Genomic DNA, 21,072 nt, shown 5'->3' with positions numbered 1-21,072 from the left:
GGAAAGGGGGAAAAGGGCGAGTCTCCCTTCTGCTACCCTGCTCCCAGATGACACTGCCATCGCCTGGCCCAAGCCACCAGCTGCTCCCGCCTGCAATACTGCAGTGACTTCCTCCCTGGTCTTGTCTGCTTCATCTCTTGCTCCTCCTGCAGCTGGAGTGACTGCGCTGCAACAGAAGTCACGTCCCTTCCTTGCTCACGAGCCTCCAGTGGCTCCCAGTCTCCCGCCGAGTAAACGCCAGCGACCATGCCAGCGCTCCAAGGCCTTCCTTGTGAGCTTCCAGTTTCCTACCACCCTCATCTCCTGCTCCTCTCTTTCCTCATCCACTCCAGCCACACTGACCTCCCTGCCATTCCTCAGATCTGCCAGGCGTGCCCCCATCTGGGGCCTCTGTGTCTTATTCTCTCTCTGCCTAGAGTATCCTTCCTCCAGATCCTTACGTGGCTCCTCTGCCTCATCCTTCGCTAAGTCTTTGCTCCGTTGTCACTTTCCTGGTGAGACTTTCTCACCACCCCAGACCCTCCTCCCACCTCTAGCATTCTTCATCCCTTCCCCTCCTTTCACTTTTTTTTTTCTACTGCATTTGCCACTAACAGATTATGCAATTTACTTGAAAAACAAAAAACACTGCCTAGTGTCTGTTTGCCCCAACTAGAATATAAACACCCAGGGGCCCAGCTTTTTGTCTGTTCTGTGCCTGTTGAATCTCACTGACCAGAAGAGTCTGTGCTCGCTACGCACGTGTGGACTGCATGATTACAGATGGGGCAGGGCCGGATGAGGTGGAGGGAGGTTGGTGAGCCTCCTACGCTCAACCTGGTTCTAGTTCTGGAACTTGACTTACTACACCCATGTTTTCATCAGCTTCTTGATTTTTGAGCAGTGCCTGAAAAGGCGGGGGAAGACCTGGTGCAAGAGAAAGGCCCTTTGTAGAGTTGATGGCGTTGCTGCAGTGAAACCCGAGGGCCCCAGAGGAGAGGTGGCTAATGCTGCTATTTATAGCTCAGATTCCAGTATATGTTTTCCAGCCACACTTGCTCCTTTCAGCCTCCCCTGTATGCTCAAGTCTGTCACTCAATTAGCTAATGGTTTCTTTAGTCCCATTATGCACTGTAGTGCTCCCCTGGCTCAGGTGTGTTCTTTTTGTTTTTGTTTTTTAAGAGAATAATAGAGTGTTCTATTCTCAGAGGTTTAATTCTTTAATAGCCTTGCCAATTAAAAAAAAAAAAACAACCCTTTACCAATGTTTTATCATGCGATTTTCCAACATACAAAAGAGTTGAAAGAATAACACAATGAATGCCCAAATGCCCTTCACCGAGAGCCAACACTTATTAAGATTTTGCTGCATTTGTTTTACCTGTATGTGTGAGCCTGTGGGTGTGTGTGTGTGTTTCTTCCTGAACCATTTGAAGGTAAACTGCAGACATCGTGACACGTCACTCCTGAAAACTTCAGCCTATTCTCCTACAAAACAGTTTGAGAATAAGTGCAGGTATCATTATAATATACTCTTGGATCTCCCAAGAATGAGACCATTCCTAAATACAGCCACAGTACCATTACTGAACCTAAGAAAATCAACAGTAATTTCAGACATCATTCACTATCCAGTCTGGATGCAAATTTCTCCAATTGTCCCAAGAATGTATTTTGCAAACCAAGGTTTCGTCAAAATTCACGCAAGGCATTTGGTACTTATGTTCCTTTAAATCTAAAAGAGTCTTCTTCCTGCCTGGCCCCGCTCCCCTTTTAAATTTATTTAATGACATTGACTTTTCGAGGAGTCTGTGATGGTTACCGTATGGATGTCCCATATTCTGGATTGGTCTGATTGCTTCCTTGTGGTATCACTGAATTTATTCCTCTATCCCCTTATTTCATGTAAACTGGGAAGGAGGTTTAGAGGCTTGATTGGATTCAGGTTAAATGCTTTTGCAAGAAGACTTTAAAAGTGATGTTGTGTACTTCATCCTGTGTCATGTCAGGAAGCATGTGGGTGTTGGGTTGTCTTGTTCTTAGTGATGCTGACTTCGATCACTTGGTTACGATCGAAGTGATGCATAGAGGTCTCTCTGAACTGTTTCTCTTTTAAGTAAATAGAACAGTAGAGGGTTATGTTCTCAAAAGCTTAGTTTAAAGAAAAAAAAAAAACAAAACCTCCCCCGTCACTGGCTCTTTTCGAAGGTCAGATGTGTCTCGAAGAGTTGCCAGGTAACTTCCAAGCCTGTGTGTATATAATGACTCTGCTGGACATGATGAGCAGGTAAACCAGACAGAAGAGCTGAGCTGGAGCTTTGAGTTGAGACCATGGAGAGGAAAATGTGGGCTCTGCCCCTGGCTTTGTTGGAGGACCATGGCGGCGTGGCTGTTAGGAGGTTGAAATTAGCAGCGAGAGGCCTTGGGCTCTTCCAGCTTCCTGTTGAACATTATCATTCTTCCAGAAAGGAGGGGAAAGGTACCCACACTCCCTTTGTAAAGTGATGGGCTTTGAGATATCAAGAAGGGAATTAAGGAGCCCTTCTAGAATTCTCATGCCGGCATGTTCCTGAGAGTGGTGTACCGGACACCTTTAGGAAGTGTCCTAGGTACAAGACGAGAGGACCATACGTCCTTGTGATAGGTATGTGGGTGATCTTGGAAGATTTTTGCTGACCTTGGAGTTTGTTGTCGAAAGCTGAAAAAGGCTTGGAAAGGTCAGGAGAAGAGCAAGTATACAATGAACAAATTAGATTGAGAGAAATCAGGATTTTTCAGCCTAAAAACAGGAGAGTCAACAGGGAGATAATAAAAATGACAGTTTATTGGGAACTTATCAGGTGCTGTTTAATTCATTACATGTGTTCCCTGAACAGTGTGTTCTTACTGCTCCTGTTTTGCAAGATGGAGAGACCAGTGCTCAAGTTAAGTAATTTGTGTAGTACTGCGTAGTACTAGATAGAACTGAGATTTGAATGCAGTCTCTCTGACTGGTACCCGCCCTCGACCTCTGTGCTTTCCTGCCTGCTAGGGACTTATACCCTGGATCTCGGTATGATAGAGTAGGGAGGTGCTCCTTGACTTTAGAAAAATAAATAAATAAGCATTTATTACCTCATAGTTTCAGTGAGTCAGGTTTTGGGAGCGGCTTAGCTGGGCATTCTGGCCTGGGATCTTCCACGAGGTTGCACTCGATACATTGGCTGGGCCGCAATCATCTGAGAGCTAGACCAGGGCTGGAGGATCCATTTCCAAGGTGGCTCATCTGCATGGCGGGCATGTGGTGCTGGTTGAAAGGCCTCAGTTCTTTCCCTCTCTTGGACTTTTGAAGGAGCTAGTTTTCAGATTACAAGTGTTCTTTTATAGAAATATTTGGAACTCACCAAGCCCCTTAGTAAAACTGACTGAAAGCAGACTCAAAAGGATTTGGAGAGATCCATCACACGGAAGAAAGGTTAAGGGGAGGGAGAGATGCTTCAAGAGCTTGAAAACCTGAGGGAAAACTGGTTTCTACCTTATTATAGTAGATCCTTGAATTGATCGAGACTTTTTTTTTTTTTTGCTAGGTTCTTAAAGGGCTGTGTCTGTTTCTTGGAGAGATGCAGGGCAGACTTTTTTGGTGAGGGGAGGTTGTCTCATGGAGGTAGTTATTTATACATACCCTGCCTTGTTCTAGAAAACCAGCTTATAATAATACAGTAGCAACTAAGAGAGAAAATGAAGTGGCGGTTTGATGGATAGTGTGGGTGGGGAAGGAGGTTGGAATATGTGGCACTTTCCTGGTCTGGCTTTGTAAGATGTGGGGTGGCATGGAAGGGCTGCATACTCTTTGGAAATCCTCATAAACGCTGCTCTTTCTTGGTAATTATTGAACGGCTCTGAACTGGAGGCTATGGGTCCTCAGCAGTAACTGGACGGAGGCCATTCGGTGCGGCAGCCTTGGTGGGTGGGGTCAGGGGTGTGTGTGCAGCAGTTTCCAGCCCGCCTAGGGTTTGGTGCTTCTGCCTCGTGCCAATTAGTTCTGTTTCTTGTTCGCCCACAGGGCTGAATTTGCCTAGTGTTCCAGGGGCTGGGTGACTCTGAGCTGCCTTCTCACCTCACTGGTGGAGCCAGGTGTTGACTAGTCTCTCCTTGTGGGACTTACCCAGGACCATGTAACTATGGGGCTGACTTGCTTGTACTGAACTTTCGTTGTTTTAAACTTTTTTCCGCCTTATTTCAAAGTGAAACATTTTCCGGATTGAAAATTAGAAAACACTTTTTAGCCCAAATAATAAGTCCCTGAAATCCTTTATCTAGAGATGACTCCTGATAACGTTTCCTTAGGGTCTCCTGACCTGTTTCGATTCTTTTTGCCACCCCTCTTCCTATGGGTGGGGGGATGCTATTTGTAAATGCTTTCTTCCTCTGTATGCTGTCAATATCTCTTATTCTTTTCTTACAGTCCTGCAGGTATAAGCAAACAAATAAATAAAGTAGAAATTACCTAGTGAACCTAACGATATAAAATGTTTAGAAAAAAATGAGCACAGCCTTCCCCAGCAGCCTGATACAGCGGTGACAATTAGGCATATTCCTTCCCGTTCCTTTTTCCGTGCCACAAGACAAGTTTGAAGATGTAGAAAAAAGTTGCCAGGGAAGCCAGTGTCGGTGAAGTGGGAGCTTATAACTTACAGAATCTGAACTCGGTGTGCATTTGCTTTTGTCCATCCATGTTGCTTTTTGTGTCCAACAGTGGAGAACACACAGCTGACCCTGAACCTGCAGACAGAGAACAAAGGCGGTGTTGTCTCGGGTGGTGAGCTGACAATTTTCCTGGACGGGCCGACTGTTGATCTGGGAAGCGTGCCTAATGGCAGCGCCGTGACGGATGGTGAGTGCCGCCCTGCTCCCCAGGGCTGTGCCTGGATGGGGCAGGGCGGGGCAGGGCGGGGCAGAGGAGGTGCCCAGATCTTGGTTCTCTACCAGGTACCTGGGTTCGGGTACTGCACAGCCAGCCCTGACTCTTCTTAGTATCGTGGATCACAATCAGGACATGATTTTTCAAGGATTGTTTTCTGTTAAAGGACCAAAATAAATACCAAGCCTTTGTAAGCGTGTTGTTGTTTTGGTTCTAGAGCAGAGAAACACACGTCTTCATCCCACACGGACTTTGTAAAATAAAACATCTTTATTAAATGTTACTTGGGCCCGTTTTTCTTCTTCCCAATCCAGTTAAACTTCCTGGAGAGCTTGAGAGGGTCTTTTATGAGACGGTCTTGGTTGGAAAAGGGGAACTGTGTGTCTCAGAGATTCACACTAGCTGAATACAGGCAAGAAGCGGGGAAACCGGAGAGTGTCTCCTGCTCTGTCCTGAATGGGGGCGGTTTGTTTCTTGTCATCTAGTTTGAAATTAGTCACTTTTGGATCTACAGGAAATTACTTCATGAAGTCTGAGGGCCAAAGCGGGTTGGCTTTCTCCATAGTTTTTCTTGTTAAGCGTGATGTAACTACGGCACCTTCCAGGCCCCAAGCAGTCTTTCTGTAGCTTCAGTGGGTGGGGTTTGCATTCTATCTGAAGGGCATTTGAGTGGCGTCTCAGTGATTGGATGGGCCTTGACGTCTGAGAGTCCTCCCTCAACTGGCCTGCATGGTGCTTGGGGTACTTTTGGTGCATCTAGAAAAACCTGCATCATTCACTCATTCAGCACATACATCCACAGTTGAGCACCTGGTATGTACTAGCTCTTGGACCGGGTGCTAGCCAGACGGCAGGGGCAAAATTCACACGGTCTCTACTCCCTAGAGCTTGTGTTCTACCTGGCAGGGGCAGGGGATGTTAGATAGCAAATGAGTAAACGCAGAAATAATTATATAACTGTAACTGTGAACAAATCTATGAAGGAAGAGTACTGGGTGGTATGAGATTCCTTTACTTGAGGGGGAATCTCATCTAAATTGGGGGGCCAGGGAAGGTTTCCCTGAGGAAACTGAGTCCTGCTGGAGCATGAGGAGGTTGGACAGGCCAAGGCGGGGGGGTGTGGGGTATAGGGGTGGCTGAGTAAGAGGTGGAGGGGTCTCACGTGCAAAGGCTCTGAGGTGGGAGCGAGCGTGGCCTGCAGTGGGTACAGAGGCAGCCAGGGCAGCTGGATCGTGGGGAGCGAGAAGGAGAGGGCTGGGAGGTGAGGCCAGTCAGATCACACAGCCTCGAAGACCTTGGTAAGGATTGTGAACCTCAACCTAAGAAGCAGAAAGCTGTCGAGGGGTTTTTAATCAGGAGAGTATCATGATTTGATTTGGATCGAATCTGATTTGGCTTTTTAAAAGCCCTCTGGTTGCTGCGATGTGGAGAGATGCCCCAATTCCTTGCCTCCACTTTGCAGGGCCAGCCATCTATCCTCTGTCTCACGGGGTGTGGTTCATTTAACATATAAGGCAACACGCTTGTAAGTGCCTTAGACATTCTTGAAGGTCTTGGGGAAGAAGAGCTGTTTCCCAGGTTTGAGCCCCTCTGTTCTGCAGCCCCGATCAGACCTCACCCAGCCGTCCCTGTCCTTGTCATGCTGGAGACTGCAGCTTGCTGGACCGTTGGTGTCCCCCTGGGGTGGGTAACTCTAAAACATGCAGTTAGCGCTGTTCCTGTACCCACATCTCAGACAGAGGTGCGAGCTTCTCAACGTGTCTGTCTTTTTTGTGATGGATCCCTTTTCCAGGTTCACAGCCACCTTCGAGAGAATCCAGCGGGACGGCTGTCACTCCAGAGAACCGGCACCAGCCCCCCGGAACAAACTGCTTTGGTGGGAGATCCCGGTAAGACGCCTCCCTCCTTGTGAATGAGGAGGAGCCTGGAAGTTGCTTAGAGCTCTTGAAAACATGTTGGGAAACGGCGAGGAACCATTTATGTTAGAAACGGTTGGAAATTTCCAGAAAGCTTATAACTGACTTATAAGACTTACAAGTATGTTAAGATGGCCCAGGGAGGAATACAAAACTCAGGATTCTCGGAAGGGTCAGGGGTGCCTTGAGAAAGGTTGGGACTGACTCAGTTGGTTATTTGGCTGAGAGGAACTGTTGAACAGAGCTTGACTGCTTTTTATGCATCAGGTACGGTAGCCACAGTTATCCTTCCAGGATGCACATAGGAACACTTAGAGCAGTGGTTCCTTGTATGTGAAATTTTCTGTCTGTACGTTTCTATTTGCGGGGGTGATCCATGATTCCCTTTGGAGTGTTAGTTAAGACCTCCTGCACACAGAGTCTGACCTGTATTATACTTGTTATATACATCCCAAATGACTTAATTTTATTTACCGACATTCCCATCTTATACCTGTGTTAATGGTGCAAACTCCTCTCCATGGTCACTGAATTCCCAGGCAGAGGAATAGTTTTAAGTGTATTTGAGAGATGGGGAGGAGGTTGGGAACCTGCTTTTTTTAAAAAAATAAATTTATTTATTTATTTATTTATTTATTTATTTATTTTTGGCTGCGTTGGGTCTTTGTTGCTGTGTGCATGGGCTTTCTCTAGTTGTGGCGAGCGGGGGCTACTCTTCGTTGCAGTGCGCAGGCTTCTCATTGCGGTGGCTTCTCTTGTTGCAGAGCACGGGCTGTAGGTGCGCGGGCTTCAGTAGTTGTGGCACACGGACTCAGTAGTGTTGTGGCTCGCGGGCTCTAGAGCGCAGGCTCAGTAGTTGTGGCGCACGGGCTTAGTTGCTCCGCGGCATGTGGGATCTTCCTGGACCAGGGCTCGAACCCGTGTCCCCTGCATTGACAGGCAGATTCTTAACCACTGCACCACCAGGGAAGTCCCGGGAACCTGTTTTATTGTTTATTACAATGTACAAAATCCCCAGACATTTTAAGGAAATTTTAAGGAAAAGAATCATACGGAATGTAGTTTGTATCTGCAGAGAGTAGGCGAATAACTGGTAAAAATCCTCCCAAACAAACCCCGGGCAGTGGGGGAATAATGCTTTAAGAAACAAAGCATATTTTAGCCAATACCCACAACATCTGGAAAGACCCCTCTGAGGACAGCCTTCAGCCTCTCTGGATTTGGTTGTTTTGAGGGTTTGTGAGGTCTTGATGCTTGGCAGGCATCAGGAACAAGAGAGGGTTGGATGTTTGGATCTTTTGTCTATAGCATCATTAGAAGCAGGGGTGCTATTTACCTGTCGTCTTTTCTCCAAGCCTCTGCAAAGGTCTTAATTACCTCATACCATGAAGACTATTCATCTAGTGAGTCACAGAGAAGAGTGATTTGAAGGTTGAGATAAGTAGTTGACTTTCACAGGGTAAGGACCAACGATATAACTGGCAAATCTTATGTCAACAAAGGCATGATTGGCGCCCAGAGCTAGGGAAAAGAAAATCTCTTCAGTGGTGAGTAGCTGGTGGAGAGGAACACCTCAGACATTCACTCTGAGAATGATGCCTTCTTAGCTCTGGTGTTAGTAACTACCATCTTGGTCTTTTAGCTGACTTGGAAAATTGGTGTCAAACACAATTGATGTCACTTAATTTGGGACTGGAGGGCAGTGTTCAGCTCTTAACGTTTGGACTTAATTAAGTTCTTGACCTATTTGTTGCTCTCTGAAGTTCTCTAGTTGATAGACCTTGAACTTTACATGTCTGGATAGCCCTTCTTTGCTGATGTTTGTGTTGAGGATTCTTGAGTGTTACAGCAGCAGGCAGACTTCAACAGAAAATCGGACACATTTTTGCCTGTAACACGTGGCGGACGTTCAATGCTAGTTAATTGTTAGCGGGCAGATTGCCTTCTAGGTAGCTGAAGCCGTGTGGGAGTCCTCCTCCGCCTGCCCAGCTACTGCAGCATTTTCCATGCATGGCCTCTGAATTTTCACAGGCCTCTGCCAGCTAAGTATTTATTGTGTGTTCGCATGGAACCTGCTGCCATTCAGCAGCAAACACTTTTGGATGTATGGCCCAAAGGCAGTCTCTTCTGCATCCTTAAGAACCCCCTTTCCCCATTGCTGCCGCATTTACGAAGGTCACCGTGCACACAGGGGGTAGCAGAGTAGTCTGCTGGATGAGTGTGAGGCTCTGGAATCAGATGTAGATTGAATCCTGGCCTGTCATTTACTTGCTATACGATACTGGACAAGTCACTGAAATGCTCAGCCTCTCAGTTTTTTCAGGCGTGAAATGGGGACATCGCCTGCCGCACAGGGTCATTGTAGGAATTAACTGAGATGAGTTCTGTCAGTCTGAGGGCCTTGCACACTGGGAGTGCTCAGTGAAGGTGGCCGGGAGTTGCATCTGGAGACTGTCTTTTGCGCCCCACAGCCCCACACCCAAACCTGGGAAGCACGGCATTACTGAAGCATTCCCGTCCAGGAGACTGTAGTTAGGAGGGTGGTGAATCTAACCTTCAGGATTCAAGGACAGTCCTCCACTGTCCTTGGTTTCCTGTGGCAGAGAGAATGACGGGCTTCTGCTTGCCGCCTCCCAGACTAAATATTTAGCTTTCGCCGTCTGAATGGTAGGTTTTTCTTGGACTTGGGTGCTATTCTCCATGATCAAAGGTGCTCTGATGTGCCCGTGAAGGTGAAGATTACAATGTGAAAGCAGCCTTTTCCTCTCCTTCCCCTGCTTTATAAAGCCATAGAACTGGAACCGTGTAAGAGTTTTATCTTAAAGGTTCATCTACCCAAGCTCATCCAGCAAAGCTACCATGTGCTTGCTAAACAAGGCCTCAAAGCTCCGTCTCTTACTGGGATCTTTCTCACTATTTAGGGATCATCAGGTGGAACATCTCTAGTTGTTTTGCCATCTGAGCTGCCACATGGAAGCCATCATGGGATCGCCACCCATGGCATAAATTTATTAGCAGACAGACCATGTTAATATACAGTCGGTGGGTCTGGCTGAGTAAAGAAAGAGTTAATATCGTACATCGTTGTTTAGTCCTACACTGAAATGCTGTCCCATAACAAAAATGGAGGAAAGATAGTTGCATCATTGTGGTAGAATCTCAGAAACATAATGTTGAACAAGAGCAGCAGATCACAGAAAAAACATATACTATGATGTCATTTATGTAAAGTTCAAAAATGTAAATTGAAGCCATGTATTTTTTATGGATACCTTCATAGGTGGTAAAACTATAAAAATTGGAAGGGAATGCTAATTAACCCTGAATTCAGGAGGATGGTTGTCACTGGTGGGTTTAATGAGGAAAAAGCACAGTGAAAGCTTCTGGGTATGGGGGATGCTGTTTCTTGGCTTTGGGTGTTCATTTTATTATTCTTTTTTCAACTGACTATATATTTAATATATTCTTTGGTTTACACTGTATATTTCATAATACAAAAACTGTCATCCACCAACCTAGGTAAACTGTATAGTGATGGTGTTAGGTTGGAGAAATTGTTGTGTGCCGTCGAGGTAGACAGATTTCAGAACTTAGGGTTTCTCCAGGCTCGATAATGACCACTCATTTCTCTTCTGCCCAGTTTATCTTTATAGCAGTGGAGCCAGTGATTCTAAGGCGATGCTTCACGTTGGCCTTGTCGGCTGTGCTCCTGTTACTTAGAAATCTCAGGTGGGAGAATTTAGTTTGGGCCTTGGGAAAGGGTTCCAGATGAAAGCTGGTCACTGCCAGATCATGTGTCAGAACAGCACTAATCTTGGGGGCCCAGGAGGGCCGGCCTGATACCCTTTGGTGTTTGGAGCAGGGACCGTTACGTGGTGTACCCAGGGCTCCGTCTGTGAGTGTGCCGTCCTGCCCTGCGTCCTCAGCCAGCGTTCCTTATTCCAGTGTGTTACGGAGCCCCCTGGGAGAGTGTGTGCTAGTTGGCACGGGGAGGGCCTACCACACCCTTTAATAATCCCCCAGTGTTTATTTTATTTTGCTGGAATGAGGGCCAGCTTGGGAACCATGCCTAAGTCAAGGCAGGCTTTGCAGTTCTCATGTGTGCCCGGTGTCGTGCACACATCGCCTTGCACGAGGCCTGCCAGAAGCATGGCGTCTGCTCTCCACAGTGAGCGCGCAGCCTTCATGGCATACACGATGTATATGAAATGGCGCGCGTCACGGGAAGCTCAGAGAGAGGGGAGATGAGCGTGTGGAGAGGGAGAGACTGAGGCGAGGGTGGGCGTGGCTTTGCAGAGAGACCCTTGTCCACTGCCCGAAGGTTCAGTGCAGTGTCGTAGGGGCTGACACGTGAGGGTGCTAACTAGTGAACTAGAGAGGCTAGTGCTGTGGTGGACGTGGAGGGGGAAAGAACCCAGCAAGGGGATCCACCCTGGTACCAGCAGCTCTCTTCAGAGCTACCGTTAGGTTAGAAAAGCCAGGACATTGGAGTCCCTCTGTGGTTTGCCGATTCTTCATCACCTGTGATTTTTTTCCCCCTTCCCCAACTATTACATGAAAGCAGGGAGTTGAGGTGATGTCACCCAATGGGTGAAGCCATAGGACTGCCCGCGAGCGCCGCTGCTGCTCCAAGCATAGCCTTGAGATTTCTTCTGACTTGAGTAACTAGCTCCACCATCTAGAATCCCTGTAGATTTTCCATCGTCATACAGGGAAATGGTACCAACAAATGGAAGAATGCATTGAATTTGCTTTTAGGTTCCTAAAGTTTTTCATTAATAGGTCTGAAAACTGTGAAAGGGATCTTGGTTAAGAATCTAGACATAGGGGCTTAAATAATTAATTTTTCTTTATTATGTATTATGTACATATTTACTGTAAGAGTACATGTGAATGCGTGAGTGTGTGCATGTGTTTGGTGTGAAGGGCTGCAGGCCTCTGTCCTCCATCAACTGTCACTACTGGGCAGTGTTGTTTGGAATCTAGATTTTAACAAGCTCCCACACGATTCTTTTACATGTGAAAGTTCAGACCCTCCTGTAATAAGTTTTCATCCAGCCTCCTTTCCTCTCTCCCTTTTTATCCTGCTTTGATGAAAACATATCAGATTTATTGACTCCCTTGCCTTGGCATCAGTGACCTCTGGAGATGTAAAAGAGCTGTAATCTCGGCGGCATAGAAAGGCGCAAGGTCTCTGGTGAGCTCTAAATAGCTCATCAGCTGTGTCTGCAGACAGCCTAGCCCAGAAAGGAAAGAAAAATAAACTTAACGGGGCCTGAGACTGCTGGGAACACTGCTGGGAGTCCTTGGAGTGCCAGCGGGGACTGGGAAGCAAAGCTAATGGGGTAACGAGGGGTGGATAGGAACTGAGCCTTCAGGCACTCTCTGTCATTGTTGGCCACTGTCACCTGACCTTCCACTGAGATGACTAAAGGCTACTTGATTCGGAACTGTAGTCATGTGGCGATGTCACCCTGTCAGCATGACACTGAACCCAGCATCTTTACAGTTCAGGCCTCCCACACAATAGCTTTTACTTAAAATCTAGCTGTAGCCTCACTACGATTGCTGGGGACGAGAAAGGAGTAAGAAAAGGAATACGTGTACTTCATTTACTCTTGCATTGATAACTAAGATCCAGTCCCTGCACACAAGGAGCTCTCAGGGCTCTCTTCTGAGCAGGTGGTGTATAAGGAATAGGATTGAGACTGTGGACAGGAGCCCCACTGCGTTCTCAAAGGCAGACATCGAAAAGTTATCCTGGAGATTAATTACACATTCATTTATACATTAACTTATTAATTCTGCGCTAATTAAAATTATGCATTATGCATTATTGTACATTTTTTTTGTTTGCTTTTGGCCATGCTGCGAGGCTTGTGGGATCTTAGTTCCCCGACCAGGCCCCCGGCAGTGGAAGCACAGAGTCCTAACCACTGGACCGCCAGGGAATTCTCTATTGTACGTTTATTTATTCAGATCCATTTATTTCATTGGTCTTTACTGGGCATTTCTTCTGTATGAGCCCAGAGAGGTGTGGTATGTGCCAGAAAGTAAGGCAAGTATCTGAAGTATCTGCAATTGGAGGCAATATTCGTTCCACAGACATGAGTGCCAGGCTGTGAGCTAGGTTGTGGTGATAAAAAGATGAAAAGCCACGGCCCCTGACATCGATGACTGGCATCCAGTAGGAGACAGAGACACAGGTGAGAATTCCATTTTAGTGCAATGGACCCCATAGTGATGGTGAGTGAAGACAGTGGAAAGTTTACCTAAATCTACCTGGCGGGGTTTAGGGGAAAACCTCACACATTTGAGCTGTACTTGTAAGGAGTTCGCAGACCAGTGAAGTGGGGGTAAGGGAAGTCACTCAGGCTGAGGGAGCAGCGTGGGAAAATGCAATGGAGAAAAAGAGAACTTGGCATATTCGAGGACATATTAGTCATTTGGTAATGTTGACACATAGATATTCAGGACGATAGCTGAAGCAAACCATGGTTTGCAGGTCACATCCAGGCTGCCACCTGTTTGTTTGTTTGTTTAGAGCAGTGTTAGGTTCATAGCAAAACTGAGTATGAGGTACAGAGATTTCCCATATACCCCCTGCCCCACTTACACACAGCCTCCCCTGCTATCAGCATCCCACACTAGAGTGGTGCGTTTTGTTACAGTCGTTGAACCTACGTTGACACATCATTATTCCAAATGATGATGAGGGACTTTATCCCCCAACGTCCATAGTTTATATTAGGGTTCACTCTTGGTGTTGTACACTTTGTGAGTTTTGACAAATGTATAGTGACATGCATGCACCATTATAGTATTATGCAGAATACTTTCGGGGCTCTAAAAATCTCCTGTGTTTTGCCTATTCATACCTCCCTCCCTATTAATTCCTGGCAACTACTGATCCTTTTACTGTCTACATAGTTTTACCTTTTTCTAGAATGTCATATAATTGGAATCATAAAGTTTGTAGCTCAAACTTGTCTCCTTTCACTTAGTAATATGCATTTGAGGTTCCTCCATGTCTTTTCATGGCTTGATAGCTCATTTGTTTTTTAGCACTGAATAAAATTCCATTATCTGGATGTACCATGGTTTATTCATTCACCTACAGGAAATCTTGGTTGCTTCTGAGTTTTGACAATTATGAATAAAGCTGCTATAAACATCCCTGTGCAGGTTTGTCTGTGGATGTGTTTTCAACTCCTTTGGGTAATACCAAGGAGAGCAATTGCTAGGTTGTATGGTAAGAGTGTGAGAGTATATTTAGTTTTGTAAGAAATTGCCAAGCTGTCTTCCAAAATGGCTGTACCATTTTACATCCCTACCAGCAATGAATGAGAATTCCTCACCAGCATTTGGTGTTGTCAGTGTTCCAGATTTTGGCCATTCTAATAGGCACGTAGTGGTATCTCATTTGCATTTACCTGATGATGTACACGGTAGAGCAGGTTTTCATATACTTATTTGCCATCTGTATATCTTCTTTGGTGAGGTGTCTGTTCAGGTCTTTTGCCCATTTTTTAAATCAAGTTTTTCCTTTCTTTATTGTTGAGTTTTAAGAGTTCTGATAACAGTCCTTTATCAGATATGTCTTTTGCAAATATTTTCTTCCAGTCTGTGTCTTGTCTTCTTATTCTCTTGACCACCTCTTTTTGTAAATAAAATTTTATTTGAATACAGCTATACTCATTCATTTACATATTATCTATGGCTACTTTCACGCTACAATGGCAGAGTTAAATAGGTGTGACAGAGACCATATGGTCTGCAAAGCCTAAGATATTCACTGTCTGGCCCTTTACAGAATGCTGATCCCGGCTGTGGGAGATGGTAAGAAGGTGAGACCAGTTCACAAAGGGTTATGCTTTGCTGAGGACTTCAGATTTTATTCTTTGGAGATAGGGAACCACTGAGTTCTGAGCAAGGGCATGTTGTGTTATTTCTGTGGTAAATTATTCAGGTAAGTATCTGCTGGATGAATTTGAAGTTGTATCAGTTAGGGTTCATTGCAGGAAACAGAAACCACTCTAGGTATTTTGAGCAGAAAGGGATTTAATATGGGGAATTAGGTATTTATAAAAGTCATTGAGTAGGCTGGAGGAGAAATGAGCCCCTCCCCATCCTTGGTTTCAAGGTCATAGTCCTGTGGTGGCAATCCAGACTGATGTCAGGAAACTTCTGCCCCTCCAACCATTGCATGTGCATGAAGTGGTGTCCAGGCAGTGAAGCAGGGAGACTACTGGAACTACTGACAGCCATCACCACCACCAGAAGAGTGGTCTCTCCCTTTCTTCTGCTTTCCAAATCTCCTGCAAGAGCTTCTCATTGGTGCAACCTAAATCACTTCCAGAACCTAGGGGCATGGTAGTCTGAGAGTTTTCTAGCCCATGCAGTGAGGGGACAGGACAAGGGACACATGTGGAATAGAAGAAGGTAGGAATGTCTGACACAGTGGAGGTTGAGGCTAGACTCAGGGACCAATAAGAGGACTGCTGTGGGAACTGGTGAGATAGGAGTGGATGACTAGCTGTGCGTGGTGGCAGATTAGGGAGGAAATAGGAGAAAGACCTAGGAGGTGTAATCATTGAGCAGGACTGGGTGACTCACTAGTGAGACAGGGTGGAGGATGAGGAGGCATATAGGGGACTCCCAGCCTCTTGGATTGAGATGCCATTCATGGAAATAAGAAATGCAGGAGGGGAGCAGCTTATGAAGCTGTCACTTTAAGGTGGCATCCCCCATGATGGTTGTGATTGGTGCTTAGCAGGCTCTGTGGAACTGGGACGGAGTCATTCCTCTAAAAGTGTATCCATAGGAGGAGGAATGCAGAGCAAAACAAACTTAGGAGATACAGAGCAAGTCAAAGTGTATTCCTGAGGGTGAACAACGGGGCCAATATAAGTGTCTCCACGATTTAGGGGACGGGGTGAAATTTCTATTGTACTTTAACTAGATCTGTGTCTGGATTTTAGCACTTCTCAGTCCCAGAAAATTGTGATTGAAAGGGAAAGAGTTTAGAGAGAAACCAATAAAAAGAGTATGGGTCTCAGAGAAAGGATTTTTTAGTCATGGGAGCTTGGGCAGTTTGGGTATGGGATGATCAAAGATTGGAATAGAACTGACTGCAAATGCTTTGGACAGATGTGGATGGTGGGGGAAAGGGTTGCTGAAGCCCTGGTGTTTGTGGTTGTGGTTTGGTGAGGTGGTTAGACTTTTCCTTTAGGATTCTGTTGGCACTGGATGTCTCCTTTTGAAAGTGCCAAGGTCTGTGGAAGTGGAGATTTGGGGTTTGGTTTAGTGACTGTCTTTATGATGGCATGCTCCATAACCTAAATAGAACGACTCCTTTCAAACACTGGAACAATTCTATATTTAGGTTTTTCATTTTGCATTAGGTAAAAATAGTCACAGAACTGAAGCACATAATTTATATTGCTTTACGCTCTACATGCCACAGGGGTTCCTGAAGTTGTTATGTACCCATAACTTACTGAAAATATAATGAAGATATTAGTCTTAATATTCTTTGGGTCGCCCATCCTTATCTCTATTTGTGTATTAGTTTGCTTCATTCTGGCATCCGCCTCTATCATTCTGCCAAAATTACAGCCACAAAAGCCCAGCTGACTTGTCTGCAGGTTTCACCTGTGGACTCGTCCTTTCTGGAAAAGTTACCTGCCTTGGCATCTATAGTAGTGTGGAATCCCAGAGTGTTCCTCTTTTTTCTGGTTTTATTGATGTTCATTATTTAAAAAACAAATTTGATCCACGTGAAAGAAAAATATAAATGTATTACACAATAGCAGGATGCGCAATTATATAGTGCAGTCAAGAGAGGTATCATTAAGAAGGTGACCTATAAGCAAAGATTTGAAGAAGGTGAGAGATTTATCCATGAGGCTATCTCAGGGAAGAATGTTGGGCAGAGCAATGGCTCTTGCAAAGGAACCGAGCTGGGAGCGTGCCTTTGGAGTTGAAGGAGGCCAGTCTGGCTGGAGTGGAGGGAGTGAAGGGAAAATAGGAGGTGACAGCAGTAACAGGTAGGGCCAGATTATATCCATGAATTTCTTAACTTTTTTTAAAAATAAATTTATTTATTTATTTTTGGCTGCGTTGGGTCTTTGTTGCTGCGCATGGGCTTTCTCTAGTTGCGGTGAGCAGGGGCCACTCTTCGTTGCGGTGAGCGGGCTTCTCATTGCGGTGGCTTCTCTTTTGTTGGGCTCTAGGCACACGGGCTTCAGTAGTTGTGGCGCACGAGTTTAGTTGCTCCACGGCATGTGGGGTCTTCCCAGAACAGGGCTCAAACCTGTGTCCTCTGCATTGGCAGGCTGGTTCTTAACCACTGTGCCGCCAGGGAATTCCCATGAATTTCTGCGTTAGTATTTCAAGGTTATTTTGTCCACAATACAAATTTGAAGTACGTCTTGTGGGCGAATTGAACCTTTTATCCTTATCTCACGATCTTCTCTTTTTCTAGAGCTTTTTCTCTTAAAATTTATTTGTTCTGAGCAATAAAAAGGAACAGGCTACAACAACATGGATGATTCTCAAAAGCATTATGCTAAGTGCAAGAAGCCAGACACAAAAAGCTACGTTCTATGTGACTCCATTTACATAACATACTGGAAAAAGCACAATTATTAGGACAGAAATCAGTCAGCAGGTGTTGGGAATTGAGGGGAGGGATTGGCTGCCAAGGGCACCAAGAAGTTTTGGGGGGCGATGGAAATGTTTTATGTCTTGACTGTGGTGGTGGTAACACGATTGTATGCGTTTGTTAAAACTCACTGAACTGCACCCTTAAAAAGGGTGAATTTGACTATATGTATTAATAAATATGCCTGAATTTTAAAAATCATTTAAAAAATCTGTTTGGTTTGGCATTAACATAGCTTCCCCAGCTTACTTTTGTTTTGTATTTTCTCAGCATATTTTTCCCCACACATTTAGTTTCAGCCTTTTGGATGCTTATATATTAGATGGTGTTGCTTGCAACAGCATTTAACGGGATTTTTAACAAATAGTATGAGGTGGGTGGGAGGTTGGGAGAAATAGGGGAAGAGGATTAAGAGGTGCAGACTTCCAGTTATAAAATAAGTAAATCATGGTGACGTATGTACGATGTAGGGAATATAGTCAATAATATTGTAATCACTTTGTATGGTAACAGATGGTAACTAGACATTTTGGTGATCAATTCGGAATGTATATAAATGTTGAACCACTATGTCAGATACCTGAAACTAATGTAATTTGTATGACAACTATATTTCAATTAAAAAAACAAGGTTGAAAAAAAAACCCAAACCAATATGATACCTTTTATCTTTAAGCTCTCACGGTTAGTCCATTTACGTTTCTTGTGATTCTCGATATCTTTGGAGTTTTCTCCGAAGATGCTGTCTTTTTAATCTTCTTGCCTTTTAATTGCTATCTGTCCTGCCTTTGTTGTTTCCCTTTGCTAAGCTAACTTTGCACTTTAAGCCTGTGTTTGGCCTGCCTTTTCTTTGTCTTGATGAGTTGAAGGTATCTTTGGCTCACTGATTATTTGATAATGGAGTGTGAAATTCTGCACCTAACGGTGTAAAGAGCACGAGAATTTCTACCCAGGCTCCCTGTGTGAAGGTTTTCTGTTTTGACTTGGACTTTACTTGGACTTTTACGGCACATCTATGTGTTGGGTCTGCTTTGTGTGCTTATAAATGGCCTTTGAAGGTACAACTTTAAAATGAGAAAACAACAACACTTTTAAACATGAGATTAGCCAAAGTCTAGAATAGGAGATGGTAGGAATAATTGTTATTTTGTGAAGGAGAAGGGGAGATGAGGACATGGTTCTTTTTCTTTAAAATTTTACCTTAAAAAACTTACCTTAAAAAAGGTAAGCAAAAAGCTTTACTTTAAATCACATCATACAATTTTGCTTTACACTTAGAAAAGAATGGTGAACCGGGGACTCCTGAGGAGTTCGTTTTTCCTCTTCCATCTACAGCACTCCTTTTTTTGGAGATGGGGAGGGGTACAGGGGGAGTGGTGCTGAGTTCTCAGCCAAACTCATCTGGACCTTATGCATCTTTGTGTCCCTACCAGGGCCTAGAATAGTGCTTTGCTGCACGTAGCAGCAGCTCAGTAAATCCTTGTTGAGTTGAAAGAGTCTTGTGTTCCTGCTTCTCACTTGCCAGGACTTCGGGGTGGGTCTTCCTACTGGTTTACATTCCTTGGCACCCTGACTCCCTGAGAAGTGACGGTTTCAGGGGCACAGGTTACAGGGGAGACTTTTTATCAGGATGGCCTTGTGCTTTCCAAGGCTTAGCCGGACCACCAAGAATGTGGTGGGTTCCCACTGCCTGCTCCGTCTTTCCTGTTCCTCCTGTTTTTTTCTTCATGATTGATACTTGCACTTTGAACCCTTTTCATGGAGTGTTCTTCTCAAATCCTCGCAACTTTTAAGGTTAACATTGGAATCAGGGATAAGTTGACACATAAATACGTCTTGCTTGGAAAAAGAATGTGTGAAGTCCATGTGGCTGAACTCTACCAGGAAAGAGAGTTACTTACTCACCCTCTGAGAACAGTAATGTCCTACATATATATAGCTGTTCAAATCCCCAAGTGATGGTTGAATGTGAGGAATGCGTGTCTCATAAAGGACATTTGGATCATGGAAATGCGTCCCTAGGAGATGAGCACTGATGCCATAGGGCATCTCCATCTCTGTATAAGGCCTTCTAACAGAGTGAGGTGGGGTGCTCAGCAAGAATTACCTAGTCGTATATTTGAAAATTAGTATCTTCTTCTGTGGAAACTGACATTTATTTGTACTGAGAGGATCTATTAGTTTTCAACTGCCATGTAACAAATCACCACAAATTTAGGGCTTAAAACAGCATCATTTGTGAGCTCACAGTTCTGTAGGGCAGAAGACTAGGACACCATAGCTGGCTGACTGGTCTCCTTAGGGCCTCACAAGGCCAAAATCAAGGTGTCAGCAGGGCTGCATGCTTATCTGGAAACTAAGGAAGAATTTGCTTCAAAGCTGATTCGAGTCATTGACTGAGTCATTGTAGGACTGAGTTCCCATTTCCTTGCTGGCTCTCAGTTGGGTCCTTACACAGCTCCTTATTAAGGCCATCCACATTTCTTCTCATATGTAACCCCCACCCCCACTCATCATCAAGCTGGCAAGGGTGTGTCAGATTTCCCTCGTGCTTTGAATCTCTCTGATTTTCTCTTCTGCCCTCCACTTTTGACAACTGCTGGAGAAAGTGTTCTGCTTTTAGGAGATTATGTCATTAGATTAGACCCATCTGGATGATGTCCCTTTCTTTCTTTTTTTAAAATACATTTAATTTATTTTTTTTTATTTGGCCACACCGCATGGCAATCCCGACCAGAGATTGAACCTGGGCCCCAGCAGTGAAAGTGCCGAGCCCTAACCACTGGACTACCAGGGAATTCCCTCATGTCCCTTTCTTAAGGTCAGCTGTCCCATATAGTATCATAATCTTATCATATATTATTATGGTAATATCATGTGCCATATAATAATATAATCAAGGGTGTGATATATCATCATATTCCCTAGTTTTAGGCATTAGGGTGGGGTGTCTTTGGGAGGAGGGGCATTTTAGAAATTCTGCCGACCACAGAAGGTATCTTTCTTAAATGCCATATTTAATCACTTGCCTAGTCTTCACCTGTTGGAGAGCACTTGAAAATTATAGCTGGAACAAAAAAACCCATGGTAAATAAAATTTGGTTGGATTTGAAGATTGTCTTGCAATTTTAGTATACGTGTTGGCACGAAATGAGTCTAATGAAATGATTTTTATTTGTAGACCCTGATGCTAGAGAATGTTTTTACATGATGTTGAGGGCTAATCTTTCCGGAAGACACTAGCTCTGACACTTCTCAATACCTGGTAGATTGTGGATTCCATCTCTCAGCACGGATTCCATTCTTTAAAAGGGTGGAGGGAGATGGGGAGGTGAGGACTGGTTGCTACGAACATGGGAAGTATTAGAGATTACAGGCCCAAGAGTGCTTTTGTGCTTGAGAGCTTGCTTCTTTTATTCATTCAGCAAATGTTTTTATATGCCTACCCTGGGGCCAAGCACATTCTAGGTGCTGGTTATACAAAGGTACACAAAACAGACAAGGTCCCACCCTCATGGGCCTTGTTGAAGTCAGACATTAAACAGATAAACATATAATCACAAATGGAAGTACCATAAAGGAAAAGTTTAGAATGCTGTGTGAAAAGCATT

At 44.8% G+C, this 21,072-nt stretch overlaps 1 protein-coding gene across 2 annotated transcripts in view; it reads left to right on the top strand.

Annotated features, from left to right (window-relative positions):
* Positions 1–21,072, top strand: part of WWP2 (WW domain containing E3 ubiquitin protein ligase 2) — a 149,470-nt gene that overhangs the window by 56,873 nt on the left and 71,525 nt on the right. For both annotated transcript variants that reach the window (XM_057534400.1, XM_057534399.1), the window contains exons 5-6: positions 4,715–4,852; positions 6,672–6,768. In XM_057534400.1, coding sequence (XP_057390383.1) covers positions 4,715–4,852; positions 6,672–6,768 — 235 coding nt within the window. The remainder of the gene's footprint in view (positions 1–4,714; positions 4,853–6,671; positions 6,769–21,072) is intronic.

This window comes from Balaenoptera acutorostrata, chromosome 19, assembly GCF_949987535.1.
Source record: "Balaenoptera acutorostrata chromosome 19, mBalAcu1.1, whole genome shotgun sequence".
Taxonomy (NCBI): Eukaryota; Metazoa; Chordata; class Mammalia; order Artiodactyla; family Balaenopteridae; genus Balaenoptera; species Balaenoptera acutorostrata.
This window is presented reverse-complemented; position numbering and strand designations above follow the sequence as displayed.